General features: G+C 46.3%; 4 protein-coding genes across 13 annotated transcripts in view; 2 read left to right on the forward strand and 2 right to left on the reverse strand.

Annotated features, from left to right (window-relative positions):
* Positions 1 to 8,111, reverse strand: part of kcnh1a (potassium voltage-gated channel, subfamily H (eag-related), member 1a) — a 21,457-nt gene extending 13,346 nt beyond the window's left edge. The window contains exons 1-7 of one of the 5 annotated variants that reach the window (XM_055502484.1): positions 7,810 to 8,111; positions 6,172 to 6,198; positions 4,193 to 4,316; positions 2,149 to 2,255; positions 1,934 to 2,062; positions 840 to 958; positions 373 to 732 (exon numbers count right to left, since the gene is read on the reverse strand). In XM_055502484.1, the coding sequence (XP_055358459.1) occupies positions 373 to 732; positions 840 to 958; positions 1,934 to 2,062; positions 2,149 to 2,255; positions 4,193 to 4,316; positions 6,172 to 6,198; positions 7,810 to 7,882 (939 nt within the window). In that variant the 5' untranslated portion in view covers positions 7,883 to 8,111. Of the gene's footprint in view, positions 1 to 372; positions 766 to 839; positions 959 to 1,933; positions 2,063 to 2,148; positions 2,256 to 4,192; positions 4,317 to 6,171; positions 6,199 to 7,809 lie in introns of all 5 variants that reach the window. The other 4 variants (XM_029127856.3, XM_029127858.3, XM_029127857.3 and 1 more) reach the window with 4 other exon arrangements.
* Positions 8,112 to 9,993: 1,882 nt separating this feature from the next.
* mrpl57 (mitochondrial ribosomal protein L57) lies at positions 9,994 to 12,267 on the reverse strand. Of its 3 annotated transcripts, none has more exons than XM_029175501.3 (2): positions 12,127 to 12,267; positions 9,994 to 10,545 (listed from the first exon to the last, which is right to left on the reverse strand). In XM_029175501.3, the coding sequence occupies exon 2, from the start codon at positions 10,528 to 10,530 to the stop codon at positions 10,219 to 10,221; it is 312 nt and encodes a 103-aa protein (XP_029031334.1). In that variant the 5' UTR covers positions 10,531 to 10,545; positions 12,127 to 12,267; the 3' UTR covers positions 9,994 to 10,218. The 3 variants fall into 3 exon arrangements, with proteins under 3 accessions (XP_029031334.1, XP_055358414.1, XP_029031333.1); XM_055502439.1 differs by having other exon boundaries at positions 12,118 to 12,259; XM_029175500.2 differs by lacking the exon at positions 12,127 to 12,267 and adding an exon at positions 11,616 to 11,776.
* Positions 12,220 to 15,278, forward strand: LOC114870618 (cytochrome P450 3A30-like). 2 transcript variants are annotated; one of them, XM_029175495.3, is made up of 13 exons: positions 12,220 to 12,350; positions 12,424 to 12,517; positions 12,695 to 12,747; positions 12,845 to 12,944; positions 13,019 to 13,135; positions 13,431 to 13,516; positions 13,590 to 13,732; positions 13,816 to 13,940; positions 14,080 to 14,164; positions 14,231 to 14,391; positions 14,463 to 14,689; positions 14,778 to 14,940; positions 15,018 to 15,278. In XM_029175495.3, the coding sequence occupies exons 1-13, from the start codon at positions 12,280 to 12,282 to the stop codon at positions 15,090 to 15,092; spliced, it is 1,500 nt and encodes a 499-aa protein (XP_029031328.3). In that variant the 5' UTR covers positions 12,220 to 12,279; the 3' UTR covers positions 15,093 to 15,278. The 2 variants fall into 2 exon arrangements, with proteins under 2 accessions (XP_029031328.3, XP_029031327.3); XM_029175494.3 differs by having other exon boundaries at positions 14,080 to 14,391.
* Positions 15,279 to 15,767: 489 nt separating this feature from the next.
* Positions 15,768 to 19,150, forward strand: LOC114870620 (cytochrome P450 3A27-like). 3 transcript variants are annotated; one of them, XM_029175496.3, is made up of 13 exons: positions 15,768 to 15,959; positions 16,029 to 16,122; positions 16,190 to 16,242; positions 16,466 to 16,565; positions 16,812 to 16,928; positions 17,092 to 17,174; positions 17,292 to 17,434; positions 17,519 to 17,643; positions 17,736 to 17,820; positions 17,908 to 18,068; positions 18,155 to 18,381; positions 18,484 to 18,646; positions 18,728 to 19,150. In XM_029175496.3, the coding sequence occupies exons 1-13, from the start codon at positions 15,889 to 15,891 to the stop codon at positions 18,800 to 18,802; spliced, it is 1,497 nt and encodes a 498-aa protein (XP_029031329.1). In that variant the 5' UTR covers positions 15,768 to 15,888; the 3' UTR covers positions 18,803 to 19,150. The 3 variants fall into 3 exon arrangements, with proteins under 3 accessions (XP_029031329.1, XP_029031330.1, XP_040929912.1); XM_029175497.3 differs by lacking the exons at positions 15,768 to 15,959; positions 16,029 to 16,122 and having other exon boundaries at positions 16,213 to 16,351; XM_041073978.2 differs by lacking the exons at positions 15,768 to 15,959; positions 16,029 to 16,122; positions 16,190 to 16,242 and adding an exon at positions 16,326 to 16,345.
* Positions 19,151 to 19,153: the final 3 nt, after the last annotated feature.

Consider the following 19,153-nt stretch of genomic DNA (forward strand, 5'->3'; position numbering starts at 1 on the left):
ACTGCTTCAACGCTTGACCTTGTCAGCGTTTGGGATGCTGAGGTGCGGAAAAACTAGAATAGGCCAAAATGCTGCTCCTGCAAATGCAAGTCAGTGCTCGCTGTCCCGAACAAACTCAGCACTGAGGTCCAGGTCCTCCACATTCAAATCTAATGAGACGCTGCTCGTTGAAACTTCTATTAACGTTGTAAAGTGAGAGTGAAAACAAATCTAATGTTCACACATCTAGTCAATAGCGAGTGTGGGAAAGTGCCTCAAAGCTCATCAATCAGCAACGATCGGCTGCGATTTTAAATAATTAAACAACGTGAGGCAGAGATGCTTCCTGTGTGTTTGCCTCCAGGACCGAAACCAAGCGGTCGCCCCACTGACCTCGTCGACGTTCTCAAAGGCGTTGATGACGTCGTAGGGCAGGCAGGACAGCAGGTCGATGACGAACCACGTCTTCAGGTAGTTCATCCGGATCAGCTTGGGGTCCGAGATGACCTCGCCGGCCGGCCCCACGAAGGTGGTGTGGAAGTTGAGCACGATGTCCACCAGGAAGATGACGTCCACGATGCTGTCGACCACCAGCCACGTCACGTTGTTCTGCTTGGTCTTGAAGGACACGTTGTAGGGCACCATGATGGCCGTGTAGAAGGTGAGGATGAGGATGACCCAGTCCCACGTGGTCTTGAAGAGGCAGTAGTGCAGGATGATGTGCGGGGGGGTTTTGGGGGTCTCCTGTTTGTACTGAGGTAAGATATCGGAGCCGAGCTGCAGCACCTGCCAGAGGACTCATAATGATTTAAGATGAAGACCACCGCACAAAGTGGGTGCAGAGCATGCGGCCGCTGTACCTCAGCCAGGCGCGAGTGCTTGTGGACGTTCTCCCCTTTGTGGACCGTGGGCTGCAGCTGCTGCAGGACCCCCCTGCTGCTCGTCAGCGCTCGGGTCAGTCGGGCGAACTTCCCCCAGCCTGGCGGCCACAAACACGCGTGGTGAGCGACACCTTCGGTTAATTCACTTCCTGGTGTATTTACGCCTCATTTGCAGAAATGTGCAGAGCTCGGGTTCAGACCAACAGAAAACCAGCAAATCACCCATTCAATCAGTGCATCATTTGTTAAAATAACACTTGAAAAAAAGTTATTTTTAGTCAATTGTCTCCTTCATGGAGTCCTGATGTCCATATTACCCACAAGGCATCTGGCTCACACATATTCAGCAGTTTGCATTTTATTCCAGCAGCTGTTTCCAGAGGCTACAAGCGGATGAACTGCAGAGGTCTGGCGCGATTAGCTCGCTTTCATTAGACGACGCACCAGCCTCCGACGCCTCCGTCCGCCCACTCCTGCCTCCTCCACAGCCGCTGTCTGCTGCAGTGTAACAACGCCGCATTACTTATTCATTTGGTGCTGAGGGCTCTACAAATGTCGTTGGAATGAAAAACTAATACTGCTGCAGCGCTCCTGAAGACGGCTGCTGTCACAAAACAAACCCGGGCTTCTCGCGGTCGCCTGCGGGACATGTCATGACCCAGGAGACAGCGGGGGGGGGGGGGGGGGGGGGGGGGGGGGGGAGAGAGAGACAGAGAGAGAGACACAGCGAGAGAGAGAGCAAGAGAGAGAGAGAGACACACAGTGAGAGAGAGGGGGGAGAGAGAGAGAGAGCGAGAGATACAGTAGAGAGACACAGCGAGAAAGAGACAGCGAGAGAGAGAGAGAGAGAGAGGTCATCAAACTTGACCAAGTGTAACACAAGTGTCAAGTGATTTCGCTGTGCAGATGCTCTGTTTATGCTGAGCCATCTGCAGCACATTGTTTGTGTTGGTAACCGTGGCGACGGGCATATTTGACTCTGTTTGACAGATGCACGGCGTGGGCCTGAACGGTGGCGCCGTTTCACCTCGCCCACGTCTGAAGGGTAAAAGGGAGCAGATGTGGAGTCAAACCTTTGGACGAATCGTCTTCGATGGGCTGTTTAAAGGCCGTGATGTCGCTGAACGTGCAGAGGAACAGAACCACTTTCTCCTGTTCGTTTCGTATAGGAGCGATCTTCACAAAAAACCAAACGGGAGTGCCTGAAAGCAGGAAAAGAGGCGAATCAAATTCAGAAGGCGTTGACATCTGGACAAGTGGAAGCTCCAGTCCCAACGCTGCTACTCACGGTTTTTCTTGTACATCAGTATCTCAAACGAGTTCATCTCATAATTCTCGAACGTTAGTCGCACCTTCTCCGTGGTGTCCTTGTCTGTGAGCTCCCCGTACATGAAGCTGCAGAGCAGAGGGCGGAAGCAGATTAAAAGTCCACCCCGAAATAAATAAGGAGCTCCGCGCGGCCTGGCGTCTAATTGGCCAAATAGAAAGTTGCTGTGGAAAACAAATTAAAGCTGAAGATGGGTCAAAGCTCCAGCAGCACGTTCACCCGCCCCACGCAGACATTCATCTCACTTTGCTTATTACTGCCAGCGTCGGCAGCAGCCTGTTCCAGACATGATCTAAATATAACTCTGAGTTTATTATGAAATACAAAAGAAAGCCTACATTTAATGAGACTCTACCCTGATGCTGCAGCGACTTCTCAGACCAGCGCCTGGTGTGATGTCGGCCTAATGTCCTCTCGCTCTCGGCCCTGAGGGCAAATGCGAATTTCTTCAAATTAAAGTTCCTGAGAACAATTGCTCGAATGACTGTCATGTCATGGCACTCGTGAACGTCTCTCTTACTGACTGTGTACAGATTTCAGCATGAAAAGATACTGATTTCAGAGGAACAAGACATAGTTCATCAGTCATCTTAGAAATAACACGTTTGAGTCACACACATCTACAGCAAAAGAGATTTCGTTATTAGCCTCCTGGGAGACAAGTATGAATTTTGCATTTCAGTCATCAAAGACAAACGTCCACACTTTAAATGTTTTATGCAGAATCTGCATGTGGATCTGGTTCCACCAGACGTTCTCACAAGTAAATGTGGAAAAGGGAACAGACCAAAACTCCAAAGGTTAAAGACAACTGTCCACACAATGAACCAAGAACCATTAATGTTTTTATCGGTCATGATTGCTGAAGCACAAAGGTGTCGTGTCTACGGAGGTTCAGGCAGTCACAGCACAGACGCTTTAAAAATAGACTTCGCTCCATCTCCCAACTGCAAATTAAACCTACAACAAATTGTCACACGCTGTTCAATATTTGTATTGGCAAGTGTTACGAAGCTTATGCTGAGGGACCCGAGGGTCTAAATCAGTAATAGCTCAGTGCTGGCTGTGACAAACACCATCTCCCACAACAAATAGAATCTCCCACGGTTTTCAAATCTGGCAGCACCAACTGTTTTCATGTGATCCTATTAATATAGTGGTTTCTGACCGTCTCCATGCGCACAAAACAAATCCTAAAATCACTTAGTCAAATACAGGAGGACCATCATTTTAGCAGGAGGACGGTTTGAGAGCGAGCACCAGGGAAAACGTCTACAGTTTCCCTCCTGCAGCCAGTGATGTGGAAGCAGTTTCAGCGGTTACAACCTGATTACATCACAGATTTGTGTCTCTTATCTGGCTTCTGCCGGAGCAAAACACAAAATGCACTGGGCCGATGCGAGCGGCAGGAAATCGTTCGTCATAACTTCGAGGGGTCTCCGCGTTTGCGCCGATGCAGACGGGCGAATTGGGGTTTTCACTTTCTGTGCTGCTTCTGTACCTGAGCTCAGCGACTCCCTCGCTTCCTGAGACGAGCGCTCTCAGGTTTCAGCTCTTTCCATAGATGATCAATTGCATCATCATAGCGGTTCTGTGTTTTCCATCATTACCTCCAACAGGAGGCACCGTGAGCTCCGGGGAGCCGGACACCGGCTTTTGCTCCAGGGCCTCCTTCAAAGTAAAGGCGCTATAGGCGACGGTAGGAGGTGTGAGGGCAAAGACTAATAACTCCCACATGGATACTACAAGGCCACAAACACAACAAATACAGTATGAGCACTGTTATTTTCAGATTTCCATCCCACTACACGCCACTGTGCTGCAGGCACAGTAGCAGTGGAACAAACCTTGGAGTGAAGGCGAAGCCCGTCTTAGTCAGGGTCGCCCGGATTAAAGCGCTGCAGCACGTTTCTGCATCTGAGCGTCTACAGCATCTGTCCTCGCGTCACGCAGCTTCTAGAGAAACCCCCCCGAAATGACGGTTGATCCCATCACAAGCCGTTACCTGCACGTGCTGCTCTTCTGCATCACCTCTGCCCGGTGGTAGCCCGACAGCTTGCAGAAGCCATCGTTGCTGTACACGATGGGCCAGTCCACGATCTGAGCGTTTCCTAGGACAAAGTTGGTGTCTGGAAGGAAACAGAGCGGGCGTCTTCAGGGGTCACAGCACAGAAAGGGCCTCAGCTGAAGCTCACATACTGCAGTGCCGCACAACACACCAAGACACTGCAACGGAAAGTTTTGCAGAAGTAGCGAGAGGAGACGGTCACAAAGCTGGTGTTTGTTAATTAATGCCTGACATCATCTGTGTAGAAAACCAAAGAGTTCACAGGAACGTGTTCTTCAGTTTTACTGCACGCACGCGTTTTCTTCCACGGTTCGCTGCACACGCCACAGTTACAACCCACCAAGAAACTTCCCGCTGCGGAAACCATCCAAATATCAGCTTATTTTTATTTCTAATTGCTCATTAGAGATGCATCTTAGGAGCATTTAGGCTTGCTGTTTAAACTGCTTAGTTTCAGAGGTGCAACTATTCCTCATTAATATCTGCCGTCCTAATTTTTAAATGCCATTAAAACGCGAGGGCACATTAATTCTCATATTAAAACATTAGTGTTGCCTCCAAGCAAAGGTATACATTTAAATTGGTTATTATGCTTTCATCCTATTTTTAAACCTGTCAGCTACTTTATAATTGTCACGTACTTTTATTCTGAGTCATTATTTAAACTTCAAACAGTCCTCGTCAGAATACATGAAAGTAAAGTAAAGGATAATGTGTGTTTTCATTTTAGCAGCTGGGTTTTGAGCTAAAACGATGAATAAAACATGGCAAACTGAGCCAAGTAGTTCTTTGGATGGAGAATGGAAAAATATGAAACATTCCAATGCAGAATGCTGACAGTCATTGCAATGTGAGGAAATAAATAGAGACCATCGACTGCACATACGCACAGTGTGTTCAGTTAAATCGTGAATTAAAAAAATAAAAGCAAATGTATCTATAGTAACCGATGAAAAGCTAAAATAGCATAGTGATTTCTGACAGACTAATAAGCTCCTGTACATCACTGTAACTGTGGCAGGAGAGAAAGGTTGAGGTTATGGTTTAACAGGGACAGAGAGAGTCGTGGCGGCCGGGAATAAAAACACAAATACACACAGGGGGAGAAGCAGTGATGCGACACCACAGGTGTGAAGGAGCAGGAGGACGGAGCGGAGACCGGAGCCCGACTGACACGCGAGCACCTTCGTAGCATCACGGCCGCGACGCTGGGCCTCAGCTTGGACCAAGCTTATTTCCTCTGTGGCGAAAACATCTAACAGCAGCCATCAGAAAGAGGCGACACTGAGGCCGTTGATGGGAGCGCTGTCAGCGTTAACGCTCCCAGTAGACAGTGCTTTGCTGCAGTCGCACCCAATTCTCCTCTCCTCTGAACCAGGGCCCTGACGCTGATCCACCTCTTTGGCTTCATGCGTGAAATCGCACGTCCGACCGCGTTGAGGTCGCTCTACCTCTGTCCTATCAAGCATTGTCAACTGCTGTTAGCCTGCAGGACGTGTTCGCCACCGTTCCTAATCTACTTCCTGTCCCCTCCTCCTGTGGACCTGGACTGGCTGGAGCTCTGCGCCGCAGTAATGAGCCGAGGACGAGCGCCTGCACATCAGTCGGACTCTGTCGACCACGCCAGATGTTCAACACACACACGGACGAAGACACAGGCATGAAAACACAAACAGATCTGGATGCAGGGGACGTTCCATGCCAGCGCGGTATTTTACAGTGAGCACATGAATATTAGTGTTGTGGGAGAAGACACGTTCCAACGCTCTGTAACTGTTAGAAGCAAGGATTGGTGAAGAATTTGTGCCTGTTTAAGTCTTAACTGCTGCGTTTGTGGAGCTTGTAAATTGACAGCATTGGGGACAGACACTGTAAAGCAGACGGAAGCAGCCACGCCACATGATCCTTCATAGTACCTGTCTGTCTATGGGACAGTGTCCAAACTGAAAGGTGTGCAAAGAAAAGAAAGTTAACAGAGAACAGTGAGAAACATCGGGTGAACGTCGGACACAGAGATGGGACGCGTGAACAGAGACACAGGTGGTTCCGCACTCGGCCGCCTCCGGGTCGACGCGTGGACGGACCCTGCGTGTCCTCGCAGAGGACGAGGGGACGCATTCGAGCCCAGAGCTGCCCACAGTTTGAACCGTCTGCAGGTTTTCTGCTCTGTCACGCACAGAAAAGACGCAGGACGGACGGCGGTTGCTTCAGCGAGTGACTGGAAGTTGGATAAAAGGGGATCTCATTGTTCAGCGACGCCCACAAGTCACTGATGCTCCTCAGTGGCATCCTGCAGATTATAGTCTTGGCTCCTTTGTTTCTAGCTCAGGGAGGATTTACTGCTCACTAATCCACAGACCACCCAAGGTCTTTAGAAAAACCCGCTTCCAAGGAGCCAATTCGCTTTCTTAAAATGTATTCTACACGAAATGGGATCCAGACACAAGTGTCCGTCTCCTTAGATTCTCACTCTGAAGAGGCGCGTTCACACTTTTCTGAACAGGTTGTTCCTTTCTGTCATATTACATTTTACTGGAGACGTGTGTAGCGGAGGCAGACTGACAGCGAGGCCCCACGACGTGTGGACATGTTTGTTCATCCTTCTGAGACCACTGACCAGAAATAAGCCCCAAAACCACCCTGAGCCAAAACCCATTAAAAAAGAGAACCCACTGTACATCAGGCAAACGAACTGGTGTGTGTCCAGTGTCTGCCCAGTTAAAGGGGCCGGGGACAAACATGCAGAGCAGTGCTGGTTCTGGTCACTGGGAGCCGTCCAGTGTTGCAGCTCATGGAGGATGAGAAGTTATTATTATATGAAGGAACATCGTTTTTCATTTTAAATAACGTGTTAATGGATATTAATGTCCACTTTGGGCTGAGTTAGAAAACTTTTAAACATTTATTTATTTCATCAAACCGACTATTCTCACTGCAGCATTCTGGAGGCTTGGTGCTGCTGCATTATTACCCCAGAATTAGAACGTATGCAGCAGAGTTCATTAAACCCAGCGTGATGCACAAAACACGTCCAGTTCAACACTAAGTCACGTTTACTTTAGGTTTGAATCAGGCACAAATGAATAATACGTTTTTTCAAACCAGATGAGAAAACACAAACTGATTACACTAACTTTACAAATCAACTCCACTTTCTTTATTTACATTTTACCATAACATATATCCAGGTCCCCACACTCATTTCTGCTCCGTATACTTTTTCAATTAAGACTTCCGGGGGTCTTATGTAATCAGTAGTAAATTTAATGACGTTTAATTTGGGAAACCTGCGGTTTTATCGCTCCAAATCGGGAAACGTCAGAAATTCCATTATTACGTGAATTAATTGGTTTTACATTCATCGTTCGTAAACCGTTTTTATCTCTGTCGCTGAACGGAAAACTACTTTTTAAATCACTAATTAACGTTCTTTAACGCAGTGTTCCGTTAATTAGATGCCTGTCCTGATTAGACGAGGTGTCCGGACAATTAACGCGCCGCGTTCTAACGCGGCCTACGTTTAGTTTTGATGCATGTGTCATGCGCTTCCTTACCGTTCGACCGTCTCACAATATTCTCCAAAAAAGTATTTTGAGGGGCCACAAGTCCCCTCCGACCCCCCGCCATCCTGCCTCTTCACTCAGCGCTGAGCAGGTGGATGCTCCTGAGTCTGCCGCCTGTCCTCATAGTCGTCCCTGCTGTGAGCCGCTGCGTGGATCTGCTCTGGACGGGCTCCGTCTGTCTGGACTGCTCATTAGCCGCCTCCTCAGCCCGGTGCGGACGCTGGCGCCTCTTTACGCACCCCACATCATCCTGAGGAGGAAAACAACGCCAGGACGCAGGAGGGGCCGTGTCTGCGCGCCGCCGCCAGGACCCGCAGCGCCACCTACTGGACGGAACCACGCGCCCACCGGCGCCACCGAAACGAGATCAGCTGCAAAGAAGTGGGCATCGACCCCCACAGTTTGGCTCCACGTCCTCCGACTCGCCTCTTAATAACTGCCCAGCGCCGTGTTTGACGTAAATCAACACGACCAGTTACTTTAATGACAAAATATGACACAAGAACAGATCCGAGGTAGAAGACATTCAGTATCAAAATTGGAAAGTTTAACTTTGCAGAACAGTGAGTCATCGGTGGCTGCACATGAATTTCAGTGTGAACGTGACGTGAGTGGTTCGTCTCCATATGTGATGGACCAGTGGCCTGTCAGGAAGAAGCCAGCCTCACGACATGAAATCTAAATCTACATTGCTTTGTTTCTGTCCTGTACTCACATCCGTCCAACTTGGGAGACGGATCCTTCTTCTCTTGCTCTACGTTTTTATTTTCAATAGTCAGTTTAGCTGGATATTTTGAGAGTGCTGTTCTAGAAGTCAGTAGCTACAGGACCGGACTGAGTGTCACCTGAGAGAAGCTGTAGTTACTTACTGTAGTTAATCCATATGGGTTTGGGTTATTTATAGTTTTCAGGCTCCCAAAGCAGCAGCGTAAGAGCTCTGTGTGGATTTTTGTTTTACCCTTAATCCCTGCAATAACCCTTTGAAAGGCACCACTTTCTGTCCCAGCTCATCGCTCCTGTTCAATTATTTTGGCCCCTGCAGCGTTAACAATAAGACTGGGTTCAAATAAGGCCTCTGGTGGCAACTCCTCCATCAACATTAAACTGACAGAACAAAAGTAGACTGACATACTTTTTGAGTCAGGGTTTCCTCACACCTGTGGTTTTGCTGAAGCCCAGAGGACCACTGGGTTTCTACCTTCTCTGTTGGTTCATCAGGTTCACCTGTTGTTGCAGGTGTACATCAGACTGGATGGCTGCTATGGAAACTAGCCGGGCTCTGTGTGCTCTGAGAAGCACTGAATATTGCTGTAATAAGCCTCGCCACTTAAAACATTTAAAGAATTGGAAATAGCCGAACCATACTGTTGAAGTTCAACTCAAGAGTAGTGAGTTCAGAGGAAAGCACCCCACGAATGTCTTATATCTACAGATATTCACATATAGAGAAGCATTGATGTATTACTAAACCTCATTTGGACATAGAAGCTGCTTGATAAACAGATGTACTGCAAGATGAACTCATAGCAGAAGTTATAGTTGTTGCCTACAGTTACATCAGCATCATAAATGATCAAATATTGATTTTTTTTTATTGCTTAAAGATGCTAAACGGAGGACACAAGTCGCTGTAACCTGCCCAGAATTAGAATCATAAAAGATACATAAAGTCAACAAATGTTATCAAACAGGTCAATGACACCGTATCGGTGTCATTGACAGTATCAGCGAGTGATGTTAGTGGGTCATTTTTCTGGACACAGCTGGCACAAATTAGAAGCTTTTCTAATGTTAGGATGATAGTTTACCAAACAAACACAGGATTACAAGGTTCTGCAACATGAATATTAGAATCAATACATGAACTAGGAGCATTTCTACTTTTTCTGTAGTTATAGGGATCAAATGCACTAATTTCATTCCACCTACAGTGAAAAGCCTTTAAAGTGGAAAAGATAAAACAGAAGTATGGGCTCTGCTTTATTACAGTGAAATTAACCCTTTGTAGTCTTACATAATCTTCTCCAGACAATTTATGTAACTCCTCGTGTTTTCCTCCAAGAATTCACCACTTCATATAATTATATAGAATTTCGAGTGGGAAGAAGTTCAATTTCAAACTTGAAAGTGTATTTTGTTAATGAGTTCTAAAATTAGCACTCAGACGTCATGTAATGATGTTATGAGACTTTTATCTGAAACAGTTGCTGAGATATTACAGTTCTGTTGAAACTGTGTGTGGTTTCAGGTGTGAATTCAGGTTTTGTGGATGAAAAAAAGAAATACACTGGTGGACATTGAACCATATATTGTTAACAAATGCAGCTTCACATATTACTTTGTCCACAAAGCAAACTTAAACTGCAACAAGAGTATTTGGATGTCATTTCCCTTCTCATGTTAACTCGACCAGGTCTTTGTGATATTCAGATGACTCAGATGACCCATCTGGTACTTATGTTCAGGAAACTTGGCAAATTTCGCTTCCTTGATCTTGAGCCAGTTCTGGGCTCTGCGCTCTGCAGCATGGCCGTACTCCTGCTCCGGGGTCATGTATGGCCTACTGATCCAGTATTCGTTCTCAGCCTCGCGCTCCAGGTGCTTCAACATATTGTGCCTCATCTGCCACGTAATCTGTCGTGGTCGACGATGCTTTCCTATCCACTGTTTCCCTGGGATGCCTTTCCGCAGGAGGGTGAGGGTGAGGAACATGGTTGCAAGTTATCTCTGCAAAAGAAAACAATAAAACATTCATGGATGTGTTACAGGTCTTGCTGCCTACAGGTGTTGTGTATAACAACAGTACTGAAGTGTTCAGAATAATAATCCTTCTTGACAGCAGACATTTTAAAGTGTCATACTGTGAAAAGCACAGGTTTTTCTGCTGTAACATTATTACACGGCTTGAATAATACTAGCATCCTGGAAACCAAAGCACTTATAAGAAGTCTAAAAGTTATGGAAAAGATGCAAAGAGGGTCCTGTGCACCCACTCACACACTGTTATCTGACTGACCGACCTTTGCTCAAAGCAGGTTTCTAATAAGTAACAACGTCCACAATGCTTCAACCTCAGAATCTAATCTTCCCACAGAGGAAGTGACGATTGATTTGATGCCAGATTATATTTTGACCACCTGTATGAGTCAACTCTCTGCACCTTGTGCTCAATGATGAGTCACTGGCTGCGAGTGTTTTACAGGAGCATATAATTGCAAGATCATTTACCTACTTAGCCTGCCATGGGCTCTGGAGGTCATTACACGTGTTTACCATGCAAAGCTGCGTCATTTTCAAATACGTGGCAAACGGCGGAAGACAGCTGCAGCCAATAAAACATGCTGATAACGTTTCAGAAATTACAATAGTAGTTTATATTCATTTACTGCAGACAACTAATCACAGCATGAGTTCTAATCCAACTCTATTAATAAAGCACCGCAAAAACAATACGGTTGACCAATGTGCTGCATATAAAAGAACAAAAACTCAATATAAAATATAAAAAGTACAGAAAATAGCTAAAACTTATGTTACCCCTCAAAGAGGCAAAATGTGTTGTGAGAGATGGATCATTCATATACTGTCCACATTATAGATCTATCATTACTTTACTTGACATTCGAAGTCTAGAAATAACCTCAACATTTATATTGACTAGCGCTGAGCGTGGCCAGGACCAATATACGCTGTCAATAGCGTTAGCCATGTTAGCCTTAGCCAAACAGACCAAGGGCAGACCAAGGGAGGACAATGTCTAAAAAAATAACAGTAAAGCTTTCATAACCCGCACTTACTTCGAATTGCAACTATGAAAAATGCAGATCTCCTTTCGGCAACGCTATGAAGAATCCACCGAAATTAGACAATTTACAAAGACGAAGATCCCTGAAAATGTGCTACAGGGGCATCAATTGTATTTCCGCGTTACGTACGGTGTGCGGGAAGGGTCAAACTGGGGCGAAGTGGTTCAAAAAGTGTTTCGAGTCAGGTCTTCAGCACGTTTCATTTTTGTATGCTCTTAAAATAATAACACTGATAATAAAACGACAACAAGTTTCATTAAAAGCCAAAATCTAAAATTACGAGTCGCAAACGTAACTTTAAACAACATCTCCTTTTTAACAAAATCTCTTTTTTTAAACAGCATCTCTTTCATAAACAGCATCTATTTTTTTAACAGCATCTCCTTTTTTTAACAGCATATCTTTTTTTAACAGCAGCTCTTTTTTAACACCATTTCTTTTTTTAAACAGCAGCGCTTTTTTCAAACAGCAGCGCTTTTTTAACAGCAGCTACCTGCGTTACCTCCGGTAAATGGTTTCCAGCAGCCTCTCCTTGTGTTACATCAACAGACGGATCCCGTTTCCTCCCTGCTCCTCCCACCGCCTGAGGCCGTTCGCTTTCTATTTGGCGAACTTCCTTGTTGTTTGCGTCCTGCTCTGTTCGGATCCAGACGAGATGTTGGACTTGGCGTTCGGTTCGGCCACGACCTGGACTCTGCTGGCTCTGCTCGCAGCGCTGTTATTACTGTGAGTAGTTTATGGAGCGCGTTTCCGGTTTGACCCAGTGAGATATTACATATTGTTTTTTAATATAATGCAGGTATGGAGTTTGGCCCTACAGGGTGTTAAAAAGGCTGGGGATTCCTGGACCGAGGCCTCTGCCTTTTGTTGGGAATATGCTGAACGTCAAAAAGGTGAAGAACTCAGCGGTTTTATTATGATAAGAAAATCTGACTTCCGTAAATGTCTCAGTATCCTGCCTCACACTTGTTGCATCACATCTAAAAACCCAGCCTTCTGGTAATTAGTCTGATGCAACTCTGTGTCAGTGTGACCTTTGAACCTATTGTTTATCTGAAATGCCTTTTCAGGGACTGCTGCTCTTTGATCGCCAGTGCCAGGCCAAGCACGGGGACGTCTGGGGGTGAGTTCTCCATCACTCCAAGCAAATCTCTGCGGCGCTTTCAGCACGTTTTAGGTGTGTTTATACTTCAATAAGGTGTTGTTGTGTGTTTGTGCAGGTATTATGAAGGACGATCACCAACGATAATAGTGGCAGACCCTGAGATCATTAAAACTGTGTTGGTGAAGGAGTGTTACTCTGTGTTTACCAACCGCAGGGTGAGAGGCTCGGCTTCATTCATTTTGTCACGTGGGTCCAGCAGATGTAAACACTAGTATATCTGCGTTCACAGCAAAATATTAAATTCTCCGGGCCGATGGAAGATGCCATTACGACTGTGAAGGACGAGAAGTGGAAGAGAATTCGCAGCACTCTGTCTCCGTGCTTCACCAGTGGACGTCTGAAGCAGGTGCACATCATCGATGCACCAGGGGCCGGATGCTAAACGGCTCCCTGGCACTTCCTGGCAATTTCTCAAATGTCAGTCTTTTCGGGTTCTTGTCCCTCCAGTGTTTATCTTCCATCATCTACCCCTGTAGTCAGAGTCTGTCCATGTGTTTCAGCCTCAGTTACAGCAGCTTGTGACCTTGTGACCCACTCTGTAGCCAAGTCTGTAGTTAGCTGACTGGGGCTGGTTTATGGCCTGTCTTGTTTATATACTATACATGATTACACCACTGACCATTTCACTTCTTTACTTTAAGGCTTTTCCTATTGTTGCTCGCTACGCAGAAAGACTTCTGGAAAAACTGGGCAAGGAGAATTTGAATGAGCCGATTGATGTCAAACAGTATGTTTTTTTTTTCTTGTTGTCATAATGTAAATGTTTGCAGGAGCCTAACGTACCTTTTGATTTGCTGCAGATTCGTGGCGCCGTACAGCTTAGACACAGTGACCAGCTCCTCCTTCAGTGTGGAGATGGACTCCATTAACAACCCAGAGGATCCTCTGAATGTTCATGTCAAGAAGCTTGTTAAGTTCAAAATCTTGCCTATAGTTTTGCTTGGTATGTTCAGCTACTTCACGCACCAGTTACTGGCAGATCATATGAACCCGCTGATGTTACTGAAACGCTTGCTTTCCTCTCAGGTCTTATTCCCTTTGGTCGATACCTGGCTAAACTCCTAAATGTTGAGATGATGCCCAGAACTAGTGTGGATTATTTCTACGACCTCATCAAGAAGATTAAAGACCAGCATTCGGGAGACGAATCTGTAAGCATTTGATGTGTATTTAGTGTTTAGTCTTTGTGTTGAAGAAACAGCTGAGGCTCAAGTTTGTTTTTTAACCAATATCACAGTTTTATAGATGGTCTTGTTGTCCGTTTGTTATATGAAAACATTCCCGATCCAGACTCGAGCAGACTTCCTTCAGGTGATGCTTCAGAATGAGATACCGGAAAGTGACATAAAGAGCGAACAAGAGCAGCCAAGCAAAGGTTCGTCATCACTGATATGTTGTGTACTTTCTGTTGTGATAAACATTTTGTTCTTGCTTTTCGCAGGTTTGACTGAACACGAGATCCTCTCCCAGGCTTTACTTTTCATTTTAGCTGGATTTGATACCACCAGTGGCACTCTCACTTACATCTTCTACAATTTGGCCCGAAACCCTGATGCACTGCAGACGCTGCACAAGGAGATTGACGACAACTTTCCCAAAGATGTACAGCCCCTCTTTTAACACCATTTAACAAAAAAAAACACAGTTTTATTGTTGTTATTATGGACCTCCAGGCTCCTGTCACGTACGAGAAGCTGGTTGACCTGGAGTACCTGGACCAGGTGATCAGTGAGTCGATGCGTTTGACACCCACTGTACATCGGCTTGAGAGGACGTGCAAAAAAACAGTGGAGATCCACGGCTTCACCATCCCTCAGGGAATGCTGGTTGGGATTCCGTTGTACTTATTACACAAGGATCCACGCTTTTGGAGCTCACCTGAGCTTTTCAGACCGGAGAGGTAATATAAGCAGTAATAATTAAAGAGTGGCATGATGGTTTGTGGAGGCCGTTCCTCAGCGATGACGCAGCCTGGTGTGACCGTGCAGGTTCAGTAAGGACAGCGGGGAGGAGGTGAACCCGTACGCCTACATGCCGTTCGGACTCGGCCCTCGGAACTGCATCGGGTTGCGTTACGCCCTCGTGGTCATGAAGATGGCGGTTGTTCGTCTCCTGCAGTTCTACACCGTGGAAACGTGCAGCGACACCTTGGTAGGTGCAGCCCTCCGTGCACTCATTCATATCCAGGCTGTTGAACTCTCCCTGACTTGATTCATGTCGTTCTCTAGGAGTCTCTGAAGTTTGACTGGAAGTTCCAGCCGAAGAAGCCTATAAAACTCAAGTTTGTCCCCAGACAGCAGTAAATATCATACCATAATTGATATAGCCATTATCTATAATTAGGTACCTTAATTAACAATTGTCACAAATATATTTTATACAGAAGGATTTGGTTTTATATAAACACGCACAAAATGCATCTGAGAAACTATTTATGAGACATATGACAGAATGAACAATAAACTAATAAATTGAACATCTGCATCTCATGTAAATGTTGCTTTTGTTTTTTTGTTTTTTTGAAGTTCTCACATCATGTTTGATATTAAAGCAGTTTTATTTAGCAGTTTTGAGACTAAAGTAATAGTGATAATTGACTTTCAGCTGGAACATGAGAGAGGAAAAAGCACAAGTGTGTGTAGTACAGTAACAAATGATTGTTACTGAAAATATAAAATGTGTTATGTTTGTCTTAAAGAAATTCTACTTGTTGACTGTAAAATGTAAAATAATAGAGAATATAAATGATGTATAATAAAAAGCATTAGACTATAGAAAAAGTGTATTCATACTAAATATTAATAAAATTAATAAGAAAACAAGACCATTAGAAGAAGCATAAAACATACAGGTGATTGAAGCAACTTATGACTAATGCCGTCGTAAACGCATAAATGGGCCAGGTCCATTTAAGGCTTTAACGCAGCGGCAGCAGCAGCTCTACGCACGCGCGCGCGGGGATCATTTCCTGCGGCCTCTGGACTCCAGCCCGTCGTTCCTCGCTCCTCCCACAGACGCTCCATTTAAAGGTTTCACTTCGCAGCGAACCTCCCAGTTCCTCCCGTTGTTTGCGTCCTGCTCTGTTCGGATCCGGACGAGATGTTGGACTTCGCGCTCGGTTCGGCCGCCACCTGGACCCTGCTGGCTCTGCTCGCAGCGCTGTTATTACTGTGAGTAGTCGCTCGGGTTACGTTGCGCTCGTGTTGACGGGTGACGTCATCAATGTTTGCGTCACGCAGGTACGGCGTGTGGCCGCACAGGCTGCTCAGGAAGCTGGGCATTCCCGGACCGAGGCCGCTGCCTTTTGTCGGGACCATGTTGTACTTCAGGAAGGTGCGTGTCGGACTCCATCACAGCTTCACGTGTCAGTGCTTAAGACTGATCAGAAGTGTGTTTTCAGGGACTCTTGCTTTTCGACCGTCAGTGCCAGGCCAAGTACGGGGACGTCTGGGGGTGAGTTCCTCCCCCATCACTCAAAGCAGACCTCTGCAGCTGATGTTGGTTGATTTGCTTCTACATCAGCAGAGGTCCCAGTACAATCACAAAAGCCTGAGGCGTGAGTGTAAGCAAATAATAACAGCATCCAGTGATCAGCATCTCGGAACAGTTTGGGCTCAGGTTAAAGGATAAACTGAGTTCATACTTTATAATAAGATGAAATGTTATTTTTGTGCAGGTTGTATGATGCAAGAACTCCAATTGTGATGGTGGCAGACCCGGAGATCATTAAAACTGTGATGGTGAAGGAGTGCTACTCGGTGTTCACCAACCGCAGGGTGAGAGGCTCGGCTCCATTCAACGCAGCAGGTTCAGTAACAGCATCAGCGAAGTGATGGGAACTGTGATGTAACCACTTTGTGTCATTGCGCCACACAGACCGGTTTATGTGCTGACAGTTGGTGATGTGTGAATATGTTATTATGGTGAAGTGGACTTTTAGTGTAGTTTCCTACTGCAGCACATTTGGGTTATTTGTGTTAAACCCCTAAAACCGCAGATGTGGACTGTTCCCGCGTTTACAGGACATTCTTGGAACATCTGGGCCCATGGATGATGCAATTACAGTAGTTAAAGATGAGAAGTGGAAAAGAATCCGCAGCACTTTGTCTCCGTGCTTCACCAGCGGAAGACTGAAACAGGTACCGTGTCCATATGCTGACTCTGATGTGTGCAAATAAATAAAGTAAATGTCATCGTGCTGAAGTACAAATTCTGTACAAGTGTAAGTTCTGAAAGTTGAATCTTTAAATGTTTTCATATTTTATAGAGTGGCAGTACTTTAACTGTGTTTCTGTTTTGAAGGTTTTTCCCGTGGTTGTTCGCTACACAGATCGGCTTCTTAAGAAACTGGAGAAAACAGATTTGGAGTCAGTCGATGTCAAACAGTATGTTGTCACGCGTCAGCCTTTCCTCACACTGTTGTGTAACGTGTACAGAGCAGAAGTAAATGAATGGGAGACTTTAAAGATTTGAAATCCTCCGTTTCCTCCCTCCGTCTGCAGATTCGTGGCGCCGTACAGCTTAGACACAGTGGCCAGCGCCTCCTTCAGTGTGGAGATGGACTCCATCAACAACCCAGAGGATCCTCTGAATGTTCATCTCAAGAAGATGCTCAACTTCAGGTTCTTGCCTTTACTGATCCTGAGTAAGTGCTGGCGTGTGTTACTGGCACAGCCCCTGAGGTCACGCAGCTCAGGCCGTGGATAACCACGCGTTGCCTCTGCTTCAGTGATGTTCCCCTTCGGTGCCCGTCTCGCCAAGCTCCTGAAGGTCGAGTTCATGCCCAGGCAAAGTCTGGACTTCTTCTACAACATCATCAAGAAATTCAAAGACGAGCACTGTGGCGAGGAATCTGTAAGCGTTGGATCCGGATCGAGTGACAAGATTGAAAAGAGGGAAAAGTGTGGCTTGAAACTGAGTCACATTGGACGTTGCATCTCTTCCAGGTTCGAGCAGATTTCCTCCAGGTTCTGGTTCAGAATGAGATTCCAGAGGCGGCGATAAAAAATGAGCAAGAGCAGCCGAGTAAAGGTGAGTTTTCATACAGCTGCTCCGCTTCGATTCTGAACCCGAGCGACGAAACCGTCGTCGACGTTTGTCTTTTGACTTTTCTTGCAGGTTTGACTGAACACGAGATTCTTTCCCAGGCCTTAGTTTTCATCTTTGGTGGGTTTGAGACCACCAGCGTCACCCTCACTTACATCCTGTACAACCTGGCAACCAACCCTGACGCACTGCAGACGCTGCAGACAGAGATTGACTCCAGCCTCCCACCAGATGTACAGCACCGTTTATGTGTCAGATCAGGTGAAAGAAGCCTTCCACCCTCCTGTATCGCTCATGCTCTTGTGTTCGTTGCCTCCAGACACCGGTTTCATATGAGAAGCTGGCTGGTCTGGAGTACCTGGACCAGGTTATTTGTGAGTCAATGCGTCTGGTTCCCACCGCGCCGCGTCTTGAGAGGGTGTGCAAGAAAACAGTGCAGATCCACGGGCTCACCATCCCCGAGGGAACCGTGGTCGGGATTCCTGCCTACCTGTTGCACAAGGATCCACGCTTTTGGAGCTCACCTGAGCTCTTCAGGCCCGAGAGGTGAACGGGCCCTGGGCAAAGCCTTACCAACACGTATCAGTCACACGCAGGTTTCAGCGAGGCCGTTCCTCAGCGGTGACGCAGCCTGGTGTCGCCCTGCAGGTTCAGTAGGGACAGCGGGGAGGAGGTGAACCCGTACGCCTACATGCCGTTCGGCCTCGGCCCGCGGAACTGCGTGGGGATGCGTTACGCTCTCCTGGTCATGAAGACGGTGATCGTCCGCCTCCTGCAGTTCTACACCGTGGAAACGTGCAGCGACACCTTGGTAGGTGCAGCACGTTCGCGTGCACTTGGACGCTCACGCTGCTCAGCTCGTCCCTGATTTCACGCCGGCGTCTTCCTTTAGGTTCCGCTGCAGTTTGACTGGAAGTTCCAGCCGGTTCAGCCAATAAAGCTCAAGTTTGTCCGCAGGCGACAGTGATCCAAGACCGACCGCCTCCACACACGTTCGATCTCAGATCTTGGCAAACTGATTTTTCTATAGATGTTTTTTTATTAATAATCATCAAAGTATAGTACACTTTAAATTTGCAGACTGTCAATCAAATGTGTATTGAATGTATGGAACACTAATAACTATTCTGATCAGTATCAGCAGTGCTGCAGCTTGACTAATGCTGTCATTCACAGGTATTTGTCTCCACCCAGTGGCTGAATCAGATTCACCTCAATCACAGACTTTAGATTCTATTTTATATCGATTGTGATACACTAAACGAAACGTAAAGAGATTGATTGTGTAACTCAAATAAATGTTTACTGGCTCTTTTTT

This window comes from Betta splendens, chromosome 15 (genome assembly GCF_900634795.4).
Source record: "Betta splendens chromosome 15, fBetSpl5.4, whole genome shotgun sequence".
Classification (NCBI taxonomy): Eukaryota; Metazoa; Chordata; class Actinopteri; order Anabantiformes; family Osphronemidae; genus Betta; species Betta splendens.

Bases quoted from the DNA above. Each gene is read 5' to 3' on its own strand.
- mrpl57 (XM_029175501.3), bottom strand. From the start codon at position 10,530: ATGTTCCTCACCCTCACCCTCCTGCGGAAAGGCATCCCAGGGAAACAG.
- LOC114870618 (XM_029175494.3), top strand. From the start codon at position 12,280: ATGTTGGACTTGGCGTTCGGTTCGGCCACGACCTGGACTCTGCTGGCT. The intron at 13,136-13,430 runs GTGCACATCATC...CTTTACTTTAAG, and splicing joins CCAGTGGACGTCTGAAGCAG to GCTTTTCCTATTGTTGCTCG. The intron at 13,733-13,815 runs GTATGTTCAGCT...CTTTCCTCTCAG, and splicing joins CTTGCCTATAGTTTTGCTTG to GTCTTATTCCCTTTGGTCGA.
- LOC114870620 (XM_029175496.3), top strand. From the start codon at position 15,889: ATGTTGGACTTCGCGCTCGGTTCGGCCGCCACCTGGACCCTGCTGGCT. The intron at 17,821-17,907 runs GTGAGTTTTCAT...CTTTTCTTGCAG, and splicing joins GCAAGAGCAGCCGAGTAAAG to GTTTGACTGAACACGAGATT. The intron at 18,647-18,727 runs GTAGGTGCAGCA...GTCTTCCTTTAG, and splicing joins AAACGTGCAGCGACACCTTG to GTTCCGCTGCAGTTTGACTG.